Here is a 14065-nt window from a genome sequence, read left to right as displayed (position 1 = left end):
CTTTCTTGATGGAGAGTGGCGAGTGAACTCCCGGGTGTGTGACTTCTTCATCCGGTTCAATACTCCCCCTCAAGCTTAAGTGTAGAGAGATCGGAGGTTAAGCTTGAAGCTTCATGAGCCTTCTTTGAACTTCAACATTCTCATTGGATCTTCCTCTCTAATACTCCCCCTCAAGCTTGGGCGGTGGGGACCAAAGACCAAGCTTGCAACACACAAAGAACTACCTCATTAAAAACCTTAGCAAAGAAAACCACTTGGGATAAAACTTTGCCAAGGGAAAAAGAGTATAGCCTTCATGGTTGAATTGTGTAGCTTTGGCCTTGGTTTGAATGTGGGATGTCTTTGGCTTCTTGCTTCTTTCTCTCACACACCATTGCTCCATTATCCAAGTGAACCTCTTCTTCTCATCTATCTTACAAATGGCTTTGTTTCTTTTACACCTTCAACAAAAGATATAAAGAGATTCTTAAGTATAATTGCCATAAGAATAATATTAAGCTTAGATTGAGACATGAGAGAATAAATTGGAAAAAGCTAGCATTTACTAAGTCTAAATTCATTTTAATATATAGCTAAAACTCAGATTTTAAATCATGCAAATTCAATTTTAAATAATGCTAAATCCGGTTTAATATTCAGTTTATAATCTCATAATTCAACAAGATAAACTTCAGATTTTAACCATGAATTTAATTCCTAAAGCCAATTTTTAAATNATAATGATTATTTTGTATTGTCTTGAAAATTTGAAACGAAAGCGTGTGTAATTCTCGTTTTAACCTCATCGTAGTAATGATGAAACCCAAATTCAAACAATTTCGTCTTTGTGATGTCAACGTAATAATTAGTTTTCTATAAATAAGAAAATTTGAAATGGCGGCATTAAAATGATCTTTCTTATTATAAAATAATTAGCATTGCAACCAATTCGTCATCATCGTCTCTCCCTCTACTTTGCAAACCCCGTAGTGAGTAATATTTATAGTTAAGATTCAGGTCAGAAGTTAGGGGAAAAAATCAAAACCTCTTCTCTTCTTTTTTCTTTTTTTTTTTGTTCTTTCTCAACAAAGAAAACTTTTCCATTGTGACTCTTCCTTAATCTTCTTCTTCTTCTAAGATTGATTCAAAGTGATTAGTATTTTCTGACAGTTTCAAATGGGTGACATCATCGGTCACAAGGATAGGCAAATATGGTCACCCTCTCATGTTCTGCAAGATCCTTTATTTGATCATTCCAACAAACATCAGGTTTGTATATATCCTCTAATGGATTATTATCATGTTAACTTTTGTTCTCGTTGTATATATGAAAGTTGATGGTAACATTTTCATATAGTTGCAGAAATCTGTCAAGAACCATCACCACTACCACAACCACAACCACAACCACGGTAACGGTGGATTCCGCCTGCACGGCGCACCTCCTCTTAGAGAAACTTTTTCTAAGGTAATTTTTTTGGATTTTTTTCCCAAGGGATTTGGAGAAATATCACTATGGACATCATTAGTTATTCTTCTTCCGTATATTATTCTGTTTTACATGTCTTTGTGATTATCTGATTGAAAATTTAGAACTAAAATAATGTGTAAATATTTTGTGTGTGTTTTGAAGAACTATAACTCAAGACAAAAGCAACAAAGCAATTGGCAAAGGAGCAAAGGAGAGGAGGACCGTATGCAAGCATTTTTCTTGGTTTCCCCTGGCCGTACAACTTCCGGTACCGGAATTTTTCTTCCGGCCACTGCTTCTCATCCCCCCACCAAAAAGAAATCAGGTTATTTATTAATTAATCAACAGTAATTATCTATGAACAAAATAGTGCATATTGTTTTCCAAGAGTATTACAAAATTTTACCACCCCGAGGTCTTCAACTTTTTTTTATTATTATTTAAACTCATTAAAACATGATTTGGCTATACAAAATTTTGAGTAATATTGACAATAAAAATGAAATGGTCACAGCTTGTTCGCCGGTGCTTCTCCCGACGCGTGTAGTTCAAGCACTCAATCTCAACATTCACAACAATGGCATCCATATCTCTCCTCCTCATCCAGGTTTTTTCTACTGACCATTAACTTTTTATTTTTTTATTTTTATTTTCTCAATGCCATATATAACCTTATAGTTTTGAAATGCATTATCGGTTGAAATTGTAACAATTTGTTCTCTTGTTGTTTGAATGTAGATAATCGAGAAAATAATCCAAAGAAGAAGAGCGAAATGTTGGTAATGCCTATGAAAATTGAAGGTGAAACTCCGATTGACTCGCCGGAGAAACTTCTACCGGATGAATGGATTTATTGATGACCTGATCCAATCGAGCCTACCGTGGTGCCATTGACCAACTTTACTTACTAATGTGAACAAAGTAGAATCAAACAAAACAAAATGAATAAATATCATTGGATTATTATGTGCAGTGTGCTGTATGCTTTGTTACCATTGGATTAGTGATAATATCCAAATAAGATCAACCCGTTTGTTAATATGTGTATATCCTCCGTTTTTAAACTTGCACAATTTAGTTAGACACACTGACACAATTTCTAATGGAGTTTTGAAGGAAATATGAATATATGATAAAAATGACTGGATGTGAACACCAATGTTACTGTTGGGCNGCATCCATATCTCTCCTCCTCATCCAGGTTTTTTCTACTGACCATTAACTTTTTATTTTTTTATTTTTATTTTCTCAATGCCATATATAACCTTATAGTTTTGAAATGCATTATCGGTTGAAATTGTAACAATTTGTTCTCTTGTTGTTTGAATGTAGATAATCGAGAAAATAATCCAAAGAAGAAGAGCGAAATGTTGGTAATGCCTATGAAAATTGAAGGTGAAACTCCGATTGACTCGCCGGAGAAACTTCTACCGGATGAATGGATTTATTGATGACCTGATCCAATCGAGCCTACCGTGGTGCCATTGACCAACTTTACTTACTAATGTGAACAAAGTAGAATCAAACAAAACAAAATGAATAAATATCATTGGATTATTATGTGCAGTGTGCTGTATGCTTTGTTACCATTGGATTAGTGATAATATCCAAATAAGATCAACCCGTTTGTTAATATGTGTATATCCTCCGTTTTTAAACTTGCACAATTTAGTTAGACACACTGACACAATTTCTAATGGAGTTTTGAAGGAAATATGAATATATGATAAAAATGACTGGATGTGAACACCAATGTTACTGTTGGGCTGTTGGAATTTGGAGAGAGTGAGCTGCAAGATACACTCTACTCCAATATAAACTCACAAGAACACTTAAAACGGAATTTGTGTGTTCATGTGTAAAGCCTTTAAGATACAACTCAATGAGAGTGTTCTTAAGGTAAAGAAGGAGTTATACACGCCAATATAAGCTATGTATACTCAAGAATAAGTATGAGAGGCAATAGAACTCTCACACCAAAGATAACCCAATAACCCTTTAGAATAGTTTAGAGAATGGTGTAGAGAATCAAATGAAAGAGAGGGAGAGACCAAGAATTGCCAAAGCTTGGTCTCTCCATGAGATTATAGAGACTAGAATCTACCCATTTGAATGTATAAGACACGATTTTAGTAAGGGGAAAACCCCCAATTGGAGAGCTTAACTTTATTAATGATATGAGTTACATATTTATACAAGGAGTGAATGGGATATGTGTCTCCCTTCTAAAACCTAATTGCAACAGCCACATATACATACACATATACACATTTGGGTGTGTAGAAGCTGGTCCCAAGTGTGTGGACAGTGACAGCTCCAAAGTGACCTCTCAAGCCAACATGTGAATCTCCCACTTGTTCCTTCTTTCTCTAATAGCCACATGTGATCTTTGACCTTTGTTGGACGCCCAATATTGATAGAGACAGCTCCTAAACGGATCTTTAGGTCACATGTGACTCCTTGCAACTTGCATTTGTCTCCAAACTCACATGAGACCACCTTTTGCCGCCCAAACTATATTTGAATCCTAGGGCCTTCTTCACTCCATTCATTGGCCCTAGGTTTGCACATCTTTATCACATATCTTGACCCTACATTTGCACAACTTCATCTCCAAGACTGACCCGAGGTTTGCACATTCTTCTTTGGTAGTTTAACCTCGGTTTAGCACATCTTGATCTTGATAACTTATGATCCGGATTATGCACACGCTGTGGTCTTGATAATTTGACCCGGACTTTGCACATTTGTTTCTTGATGGAGAGTGGCGAGTGAACTCCCGGGTGTGTGACTTCTTCATCCGGTTCAATACTCCCCCTCAAGCTTAAGTGTAGAGAGATCGGAGATTAAGCTTGAAGTTTCATGAGCTTTCTTTGAACTCCATCAATCTCATTGCATCTTCCTCTCTAATACTGCCCCTCAAGCTTGGGCGGTGGGGACCAAAGACCAAGCTTGCAACACACAAAGAACTACCTCATTAAAAAAACCTTAGAAAAGAAAACCACTTGAGATAAAACTTTGCCAAGGGAAAAAGAGTACAGCCTTCATGGTTGAATTGTGTAGCTATGGCCTTGGTTTGAATGTGGGATGGCTTTGGCTTCTTGCTTCTTTCGCTCACACACCATTGCTCCATTATCCAAGTGAACCTCTTCTTCTCATCTAGCTTACAAATGGCTTTGTTTCTTTTACACCTTCAACAAAAGATATAGAGAGATTCTTAAGTATATTTGCCATAAGAATAATATTAAGCTTAGATTGAGACATGATAGAATAAATTGGAAAATGAGCTAGCATTTAGTAAGTCTAAATTCATTTTAATATATAACTAAAACTCAGATTTTAAACATGCAAATTCAATTTTAAATTGTGCTAAATCCGGTTTAATATTCAGTTTATAAACTCATAATTCAACAAGATAAACTTCAGATTTTAACCATGAATTTAATTCCTAAAGCCAATTTTTAAATTGACAAATTAAATATTAATAATCTGTTTTAACACAAGGCAATTCTCTAAAACCACAACCTAATATTTGTTCTCTAAATTCAGATTCTAAGCATGACAAATTCACTAAATGCATGACTAATCTGATTCAAATGTGATTAATGAATTAATTATATTGAAAGAGTTAAGGGTTTAGAGATAACCTTTGATCTTCTTTGTTGAAATATGTTGGTTGAGACATTCTTTGCACCACCACTTGAGTTTCTGCCCCATGGGTCTCCTCTTTATGGTTAATGACTTCTTGATCCCAATCTACACTCCTTTGAAGCTTGATTGCTTCAAACTGCTTCTAGAGCTCCATGAGGGTTGTTGACACCTTTCTCCCCCTCAAGATTGGCTTGAATAATGTATTAGAACCAATCTTGAAACTTTGTTCACACCCTTCTTGTCACTTCTTCTTGTCACATATGAACCAAACACCAAACTTTCTGGAGTTTCTTTGTAGTATCTTCTTTTAAAGTAGAGATGTGGTTTGAACCAACATTGTGACCACTCTCTTGACTTGATCATGGCTTGGGCCATGTCTTTGAGTCTTGAAACCTTGTGCCTAGAGAATCTTAACTAGTACACATTCAATCAAATCTTAACAACTTTCACACTACCACCCATGCTTTGGAGCTGATTCATCACCTTCCACCAGCTTGATGGTCATTGGTTCTAACTTCCAAGCATTGTGATGCGCCAGAATGATATATGCCCACTGAATCGGGCATAAATTTTGATCGGCTACTCGTATGGGGATGATTTCACTTCGACTGGAACGAGGACTCCTATTGCGACAACTTTGTTGAAGAACGCGGAGGCTGAATCGCAGTCGAAGGCATCCGTACGAGTAGATCTTTGGGACGTTTCGGCAGAGATTTTGCTTGTTGCCGAGAATAGAGTACCCAGAACTTGTCGCTGAGTAACCCAGAGTTTTGTAACCAGAATGAGAGTATGAGTAACCAAGATTTTGAGAATAAGAATTCAAGAGAATAGAGTAACCAAGAGTAAGATTTTAGTAACCAAGAGTGTATGAGTGTTTGAGTGTTTAGTGTTTAGTAAACAGAATGAGCAAAGGAATCGAAGCAGCTCCACTTTAAGGACTGACTTCAAGACGCCATAAACCTCCAACAACTAGATTCACAGTTCTCCCTTGTGGATTTCATGGCTACTCCAAACTGAAACTTCAAACTGCCTTGATAACCTCCATATAGAGTATCTACTCCAATGGCTCCAAGAACAGCTTCAAAACGCCATCTTTGTGGCTTCTTTTGCAGAATTCAATACTAGCAGCTCAGATCTTGAGCCTGCTCTGATACCATGTTGGAATTTGGAGAGAGTGAGCTGCAAGATACACTCTACTCCAATATAAACTCACAAGAACACTTAAAGCGGAATTTGTGTGTTCATGTGTAAAGCCTTTAAGATACAACTCAATGAGAGTGTTCTTAAGGTAAAGAAGGAGTTATACATGTCAATATAAGCTGTGTATACTCAAGAATAAATATGAGAGGCAATAGAACTCTCACACCAAAGATAACCCAATAACCCTTTAGAATAGTTTAGAGAATGGTGTAGAGAATCAAATGAAAGAGAGGTAGAGACCAAGCATTGCCAAAGCTTGGTCTCTCCATGAGATTATAGAGACTAGAATCTACCCATTTGAATGTATAAGACACGATTTTAGTAAGGGGAAAACCCCCAATTGGAGAGTTTAACTTTATTAATGATAAGAGTTACATATTTATACAAGGAGTGAATGGGATATGTGTCTCCCTTCTAAAACCTAATTGCAACGACCACATATACATACACATATACACATTTGGGTGTGTAGAAGCTGGTCCCAAGTGTGTGGACAGTGACAGCTCCAAAGTGACCTCTCAAGCCAACATGTGAATCTCCCACTTGTTCCTTCTTTCTCTAATAGCCACATGTGATCTTTGACCTTTGTTGGACGCCCAATATTGATAGAGACAGCTCCTAAACGGATCTTTAGGTCACATGTGACTCCTTGCAACTTGCATTTGTCTCCAAACTCACATGAGACCACCTTTTGCCGCCCAAACTATATTTGAATCCTAGGGCCTTCTTCACTCCATTCATTGGCCCTAGGTTTGCACATCTTTATCACATATCTTGACCCTACATTTGCACAACTTCATCTCCAAGACTGACCCGAGGTTTGCACATTCTTCTTTGGTAGTTTAACCTCGGTTTAGCACATCTTGATCTTGATAACTTATGATCCGGATTATGCACACGCTGTGGTCTTGATAATTTGACCCGGACTTTGCACATTTGTTTCTTGATGGAGAGTGGCGAGTGAACTCCCGGGTGTGTGACTTCTTCATCCGGTTCAATATGGGCAAATATATAGACCAAACCAAGAATGGTAAGCCCCCCGTTCTTGTACTTGTGCGAGTTAGCTACAGATAGAATACGGTGTAACTAAAACAATCACTAATTATTTAATTATCTACTGTTAATTTTGCATACTAAATAATTGTAGGTTATTTTTTTCAAAATTTTATTTTCAAGATTTCAAATCAGATTATTCAAGTTATATTTAAGTGGTGAATAATTTTTTTTCCCTTCAGGGTTGTTTTTGTTGAATTAAAAAAAAGTTGAGAAGGGTGTTTTCGTTAATCTAAAAAGTACCGGGGTGTAACCAAATATTTTGAGAAATAAGAGACCGTCGGTGTTAAAAGTAGAATCTCTATAATTTTAGTTAAAACATAAAAAATCCCCAATTCCTTTTTTTTCTTCTCTTCCTCCCGCTCTCGCTTCTTTTCGCCATTGCTCTCTTTCCTCGAAGCCCTAATTTGCGTCTCTTCATCGTTCTACGCTCACCATGAAGCTCGTCAGGTACGATTTCTCTTCTTTACTCTGATTCTATCTTTCTTAGGTTTTGTTTTGACTTTTGCTTCGAAACTTTTGAGTGTTTTCTTTGTTTCCATGCCCTCTTCGCTGTTTGATTTTGGTGTTGGGTTTTTTTTTGTTCGCAGGTTTTTGATGAAATTGAACAACGAAACAGTTTCTATTGAGCTTAAGAATGGAACAATTGTTCATGGAACCATTACAGGTACGTTTCTTCTTTACTCCCAGAGCTCTATTTAGGGGTTTGCTTTAAAAATCTGCGATTTCTTTGTTGCTCTGAGTTTCTCTTTTAAATGGTTGTAATTGATGGAAGCTCTCGTATTCTCAAATTATGAGGTTTGATTTTGAGTTTCCAGAGTGTTTGTGCCCTAGTTTTGCTTTGTTGGTGTTAAACGAGTGAGACTGTTTGAGTCAGATGCAGATTGAGTACACTAGATCTTTATAGTTGAGGTTTATGAATTTGTTTTAGTTCTTCAAAAACTTTGCTTACCCATGAGATAATTTAGTTTCTCCGTTGATGGTTATAACTAATGGAGCTCTGGGGTTTACAAATTCTGAGGTGTAGTTTTGTTATCAGTGATTTTGAGTTACGCCGAGTCTTGATTTTTGACCTGGAGATGCATTGTGGGTGTTGACTCTCTTGTTTGCAAGTACTGAATGATACTGGTCTAGTCAGTTGCAGATGATACATTAGATGCTGCTTTATAGTTTAGGTGTATGAGAATACTTGGTTCGTCTGAAACTATGGTCACTCCTAAGCAGCACTATCCTAGAAGAAACATGATCAATGTGTAAACTAAAGATATATCAAAGTCGATGGGAATGAGTTTTAGCATTTGAGAGGCCCTCTTCTTTTTTCTTTCCTTGTAAAAATGTTTTTGAATCTTTACAAAACAGTTATCCTATGGCTTTTTTCATCTTCTCCTTTTAGTCTCATCAACTGGTTGATTTCCTTGTCCAATACAAGTGTTATGTAGTGTTAATTGTTTGTTTCATATCCTTCTCTGCCATCATTTTGTATAGAATGCAATAATCAGTCACCACTAACCAGTATTATATCTACTTGTGATGATTTAATGCAGGTGTAGATGTTAGTATGAACACTCATTTAAAGGCTGTGAAACTCACTTTGAAAGGGAAGAATCCAGTTACATTAGACCACTTAAGCGTCAGGGGAAACAACATTCGCTATTATATTCTTCCAGACAGTTTGAATCTTGAGACTTTGCTTGTTGAAGACACTCCAAGAATCAAACCAAAAAAGCCAACTGCAGGTAAAGAAACATTTCTGTGTCTAAACTATATGCCTGTGGTTTTTTTTTGCCTAGACTCTCATATATTTTATCGTTCGCTTTGGTTTATCAGGGAAGATCCCAGCTGGTCGAGGACGTGGGCGTGGAAGAGGTCGTGGACGTGGCCGTGGTGGACCTGGTGGTCGTTGAGCATTTTGCAGTTACCAAAAGCTGGGTCTTCTTTTTTTTTTTTGTAACATCAGGATTGTAAAAGATCTATCTTGTAGTGAGATGTGGTGTCATGAAGACAGTTTCTTGTTATCTCCAAAGTTTTCATGATTTTGAGATTTAATACGTTATTGCCAAACTTAGAGCACTCAGTCTCGTTTTATTATTGGCTCTCATTATCACTTTATTACAACACTTAGGGAGTTCGAGAAATCAAACAGCCAAAGGTTAAACTAAGATAGAGCCTTTCATGACAGTCACAGCTTTCCCGGTGAGCGAGACTCTCTGCTTCTCCTTATCATAATGAACCTTAAGTGTTCCACTTCTTCTTGAAGCCTGAAAAACAAATTTGTTGATTCAGTAAAATATGTGTTGCTTCTTCACTTCAAAATATGTTAGGTACTTTCAGAGTTGGAGGAATTACCGCATAAGCTACGAAATCACACTTGTTCATCTTGATGCTCCAGTAATGTGCTAATGAACAGTGTGCACTTCCACATACAGAGTCCTGGAGGAACATAAGCACCAAAGCAAAAGAGGTATAAGTTAAGACGTTGGTGTTATGTTTGCGGCTACGACAAGGAGAGTTGATCTCATGAAATAGCAGATTAGTTTCTTAACCTCATTGAGTCCTGATTTTGGAGCAAAGAGTCGACTGCAGAAATCAAACGGAGATCCTTGGGGAGCAGCAGCGGTAACAATCATCACTTTGCCAGGGCATTTCATTAAATCATCCACTCTTGGCTTCAACTCAATGACAGATTCCCAAGATGAAAGCACAACCTGTAATCAGATTCTATAAGAACAAGCATATAATATAAAGTTCAATAAAATAAAAATAAAATATGAAATGCATACCATGATTTGATCAGTTGAAGTTGTTTTGGAAGCTCCTTTCAAGGGTTTAAATGTGAGTTTATCTGTTTTAGTGTCTCGAACATCGACAATGGTAGCTCCGTCCAAGGCTTTAGAGAAGATGGAGACATCACTGGAGCTGTACTCAAAAGTTGTGATCACAGGGAAGTTCACTTCGATCAAGAAAGATCTTTTTGCATCACAATCAGAGAGCCTTTTAGCAGTTAGAATCCCCGTGTGGGTCGAAAACTCGACCGTATTAAAAGAACCAGCCAAACTGTTTGAGAAGATACTGTGAGCAGATGCTAATGTTGCATGACCACATATATCCATCTGTAAAAAATCAAATAAAGTAAAAATAAAACATCTTATAATATGAAACAGAGGGAGGAGTAGTGTAATAATATGCAAGACAGACCTCAGCTACAGAAGTGAACCACCGGAGAAGAAAGCGTGGTGGACTGGAGCCGATGATCGAAGTAAGAAAACAAGTCAAGGGAAGGTCAAACTCAGCAGCCAGAGACTGAAGCCATGCATCGTCTTTCTCATGCTCCTCTTCAAGGAAACACACTGCGGCTTGGTTCCCCTTGAAGGCTAACTCAGTGAATGCATCGACCTGTGTTTAGCAATATTCACTAATAAAGTTACCAAAAGAACGAACATTCATTGATAACACAAAGAAGGAAGAAAGATACAAATACCACAAAGTACTTCACAGGCAAATTCATTGCCGTTGATGTTTTTGTTTCTGTCTTTCCCATTGATGTTTTTGTATGACCAAAGCTACAAATTTATACCATTTTTAAAGGTTTTAAATTCCTAATGTCACTTTATGATTTGGAGAAAACAAAATCTTGGAAAGGCAAAATCATTTAATTTTTTTTTTCTGTTTAATAATACTCCGTGTTACTGTAACAGTTGAGTTGGACTCGATCATTATGAAATCTGCATCATTTAAAAAATTCAATTTTAAATTCAGGAAAGCACAGTTTCTCTAATAAAGTGACTACACTAGAAAAATAAGAGCACTTATTGACACTAAAGTATGGCATGTTGGTGGTTTATTTCATTATTCTTATGCTAATTGTTATACTAGATATATAGACTGAAGCCTATAGGAAGTTAGCAACAATTTACTCATGGTTCATGTGTTCCACGTCCCATCTACAGAATCTATTCGAAAAGGAGTTTGATACCGAAAAGAAAAATATAATTGATTGGTAATAATATGGGAATACAACTTTTTTCTTCCAATATACCCATACCTTTCTCCTTTGTCAACCCATCAACAGCCAATGTCTTGTCTATGAGAGGTGGTCAAGACAAAGACGCGGCACAAGAGAACGGTTAGATCATTGGGTAAATCGGTTTTGTCCGTTAAGATGCATTTATACTCTTACCTCACTAATCCTAATTTAGGCTCTAATCTAATGTGCCAATGCCAATGTTGCAGATAACATAAATCCACCTGCAGAGAAAGGAAGTGATATATATTTCCATTGAATGGTCAACATTCACAGGCTCTTATAATACAGCTTACAGATTTACAAGACTGACATGATTAAGCAGAATTACAAGTACAAATATGAAAGCGTCTACAAATTAATTGGCAAGAACTAGGCAATGGGGAGAACCAAATAAAAAGAAAAGCAAGAAAAAATACAGTTTATGAAGCCAACACATTAGATAATCTCAGATCAGACCAAGACATGACCTTCCATCACAGTCACGGATTTGCCTCTAAGGAAAACCCTCTGCATCTCCTTGTCTAGATGAATACCAATTGTTCCACTCCTAGGCGAAGCCTAAGCAAAATTTCCAAAAACTCAGAATCATTCACAAGGAAAGCACTACTAAACGCTACACAAAAATTTAAAGAGATGAGAGAGATTACTTGGTAGGCTAAGAAATCACACTTGTTCATCTTGAGGCTCCAGTAATGTGCCAATGCACAATGTGCACTTCCACAAACAGGGTCCTGTAAACACAGGCGACACACTTCAGTCACAAAAAAAAAAGTCATATCCTTTGGTGTTTTTCGTTCAATCGTAAGAATAACGATAGTTAGATCATAAAGTAAGATGCAGCTATACTCTTTCACCTCATCAACTCCGAACTTGGGAGCGAAGTATCGACTGTAAAAATCATAGGCCGATCCTGCAGAACCAGCAGCTGTCACAATAATGCCATCACAGGGGCATTGCAATACATCATCCATTCTTGGTTGCAAATCAGTGACAGATTCCATAGATGGAAGCACAACCTGCAAGCAAGTTGCATAAAAGAGTAAAATCAAAAAGTCATACATATAATCATATTACAACGCAATGCTCCAAGTTGAAAGCAAAGATTAAAAAAAAAAAAGCTTACGAGGAGGTTGTTAGTTGCAGTAACTTTTATATCAAGAATGGTAGCTCCGTTCAAGGCCTTAGTGATCATGGAAGAGGTGACATCACTGAGATTGATATCACAAGTTGGAACCACAGGGAAGTTCAACTCGATGAAAAAGGATCCTCCTTTCACTTCACCATCATTGAGCTCTGAAGTATCATCCGAAATACGCTTAGCAGTAAGAATCCCTGATCGTGTGACAAACTCAACCTTGTCTGTGTCAACTAAACCATCGGAGAAGAGACAATGAGCAGATGCCAAAGTGGCATGACCACAAAGATCCACCTACAAATTCAAAACAGCAAACTGATAAATAAGCCTTTGTAATCAAAATAAGAAGAATCGAGATAGACACAAATCAAAAGGGTGAAGTAAAAAAATTGAAACTTTGAAAAGAAAAGAAAAGGTCAACAAACCTCGGCTGAAGGGGTAAACCAGCGGAGACTGAAGCGAGATGAATTGAAACCAGTGGGAGTGGTGATGGTGATGGGAGTAAGAAAACAAGTTTCGGAGATGTTGAACTCGGCAGCGAGAGACTGCAGCCACGTGTCGTCTCTCTCGTTGTTGTCGTCGAGGAAACAAACCGCAGCTGGGTTCCCTTTGAAAGCCGAGTCAGTGAAAGCATCCACCTTTATTATATTATTTTTTAAAAAATAGTCTTTTCATCAGTGAGTGAAGAATCTGAAAAACAAAAAAAAAGCAAAATTGGAGAATTGAGAAGAGAATAAAGTAAGTACCACGAAGTACTTGACAGCTTTCTTCTTCTTCCCCATGTTTATTTTCAGAAGAGACCGTAGAGTTTTTTGCTTTCTCAAAATCAATTCTTAACATATGCTGTAATTTATTATTTTTAATTAAGCCCATTTATAAACTAGGCCCATATTTATAAACACGTCGGTCTAAATTGAATAAACCAAAAAATTGTCTTATAAGAAAATACCGAAAGTACCCTTATCGTTTCTTAACATCGTAAGTTTCCCTTGTTGCTCTCTGCCTTCTTTATTATATAATATTGGTTTTGGTTTTGGGTTCTCTCTCTCTCTCTCTTGTCCAAAGAAACAAACAAACTCTCACAATTCCCGAAAACAAAAATATCTCTCAATCCGAATTTGCGACTTTTCCGCTACCTTTGCTCTGTCAAAACGTAAAAATCTCTGAAAGGTTCGTTCGTTCGTCTTCTCTGATCTTTTATTCCTTCTTTTCGATTCTTAAGATTTGAAGGAAAAAAAAACCCATCACTGACACCCTCGGAGGTTAATTTTGATCAAAAACCTCTTTTTTTTTCTTTTTTTTTTTTTGCTCTGTTCTGTTCTGTTCTGTATTGTTATGTTTTGATTCCCAAATCTTTTTCACGTAATTCTTTTAACTCGGTGTCGTGTGTGTATATATATATATATCTCTGGATCAAAATTAGGGTTTTAGTGTTCGTTGTTAAATCCAAAAAACCCGCATATTTGATTCTTTGATGCAAATATGCAATCAATATTATTCTCTAGTGTCTCCAAGCAAAATCCTTTGGGTTTTTTTTTTTTTTTTTTTTTTT

General features: G+C 36.8%; 5 protein-coding genes across 8 annotated transcripts in view; 3 read left to right on the top strand and 2 right to left on the bottom strand.

Annotated features, from left to right (window-relative positions):
- LOC104707799 lies at positions 916 to 2497 on the top strand. Of its 2 annotated transcripts, none has more exons than XM_010424228.2 (5): positions 916 to 1248; positions 1343 to 1447; positions 1613 to 1775; positions 1965 to 2057; positions 2189 to 2497. In XM_010424228.2, exons 1-5 carry the CDS (start codon positions 1156 to 1158, stop codon positions 2305 to 2307), a joined length of 573 nt encoding a protein of 190 aa, XP_010422530.1. In that variant the 5' UTR covers positions 916 to 1155; the 3' UTR covers positions 2308 to 2497. The 2 variants fall into 2 exon arrangements, with proteins under 2 accessions (XP_010422530.1, XP_010422529.1); XM_010424227.2 differs by having other exon boundaries at positions 917 to 1248; positions 1337 to 1447.
- On the top strand, positions 7691 to 9424 carry LOC104707797 (small nuclear ribonucleoprotein Sm D1-like). Its single transcript, XM_010424225.2, has 4 exons — positions 7691 to 7804; positions 7945 to 8021; positions 8899 to 9090; positions 9182 to 9424. Exons 1-4 carry the CDS (start codon positions 7791 to 7793, stop codon positions 9256 to 9258), a joined length of 360 nt encoding a protein of 119 aa, XP_010422527.1. The 5' UTR covers positions 7691 to 7790; the 3' UTR covers positions 9259 to 9424.
- Positions 9290 to 11165, bottom strand: LOC104707798 (uncharacterized isomerase BH0283-like). The gene is made up of 6 exons (XM_010424226.2): positions 10833 to 11165; positions 10550 to 10747; positions 10135 to 10464; positions 9898 to 10059; positions 9701 to 9784; positions 9290 to 9612 (listed from the first exon to the last, which is right to left on the bottom strand). The coding sequence occupies exons 1-6, from the start codon at positions 10890 to 10892 to the stop codon at positions 9505 to 9507; spliced, it is 942 nt and encodes a 313-aa protein (XP_010422528.1). The 5' UTR covers positions 10893 to 11165; the 3' UTR covers positions 9290 to 9504.
- LOC104707796 (uncharacterized isomerase BH0283-like) lies at positions 11607 to 13329 on the bottom strand. Its single transcript, XM_010424222.2, has 6 exons — positions 13260 to 13329; positions 12939 to 13151; positions 12502 to 12807; positions 12233 to 12394; positions 12026 to 12109; positions 11607 to 11936 (listed from the first exon to the last, which is right to left on the bottom strand). Exons 1-6 carry the CDS (start codon positions 13293 to 13295, stop codon positions 11829 to 11831), a joined length of 909 nt encoding a protein of 302 aa, XP_010422524.1. The 5' UTR covers positions 13296 to 13329; the 3' UTR covers positions 11607 to 11828.
- Positions 13547 to 14065, top strand: part of LOC104707794 — a 3546-nt gene continuing 3027 nt past the window's right edge. The window contains exon 1 of one of the 3 annotated variants that reach the window (XM_010424221.2): positions 13547 to 13683. The gene's annotated coding sequence lies outside the window, so the exon portion shown is untranslated. The other 2 variants (XM_010424219.2, XM_010424220.2) reach the window with 2 other exon arrangements.

The sequence above is a fragment of the Camelina sativa genome, chromosome 8, assembly GCF_000633955.1.
Source record: "Camelina sativa cultivar DH55 chromosome 8, Cs, whole genome shotgun sequence".
Lineage (NCBI taxonomy): Eukaryota > Viridiplantae > Streptophyta > Magnoliopsida > Brassicales > Brassicaceae > Camelina > Camelina sativa.
This window is presented reverse-complemented; position numbering and strand designations above follow the sequence as displayed.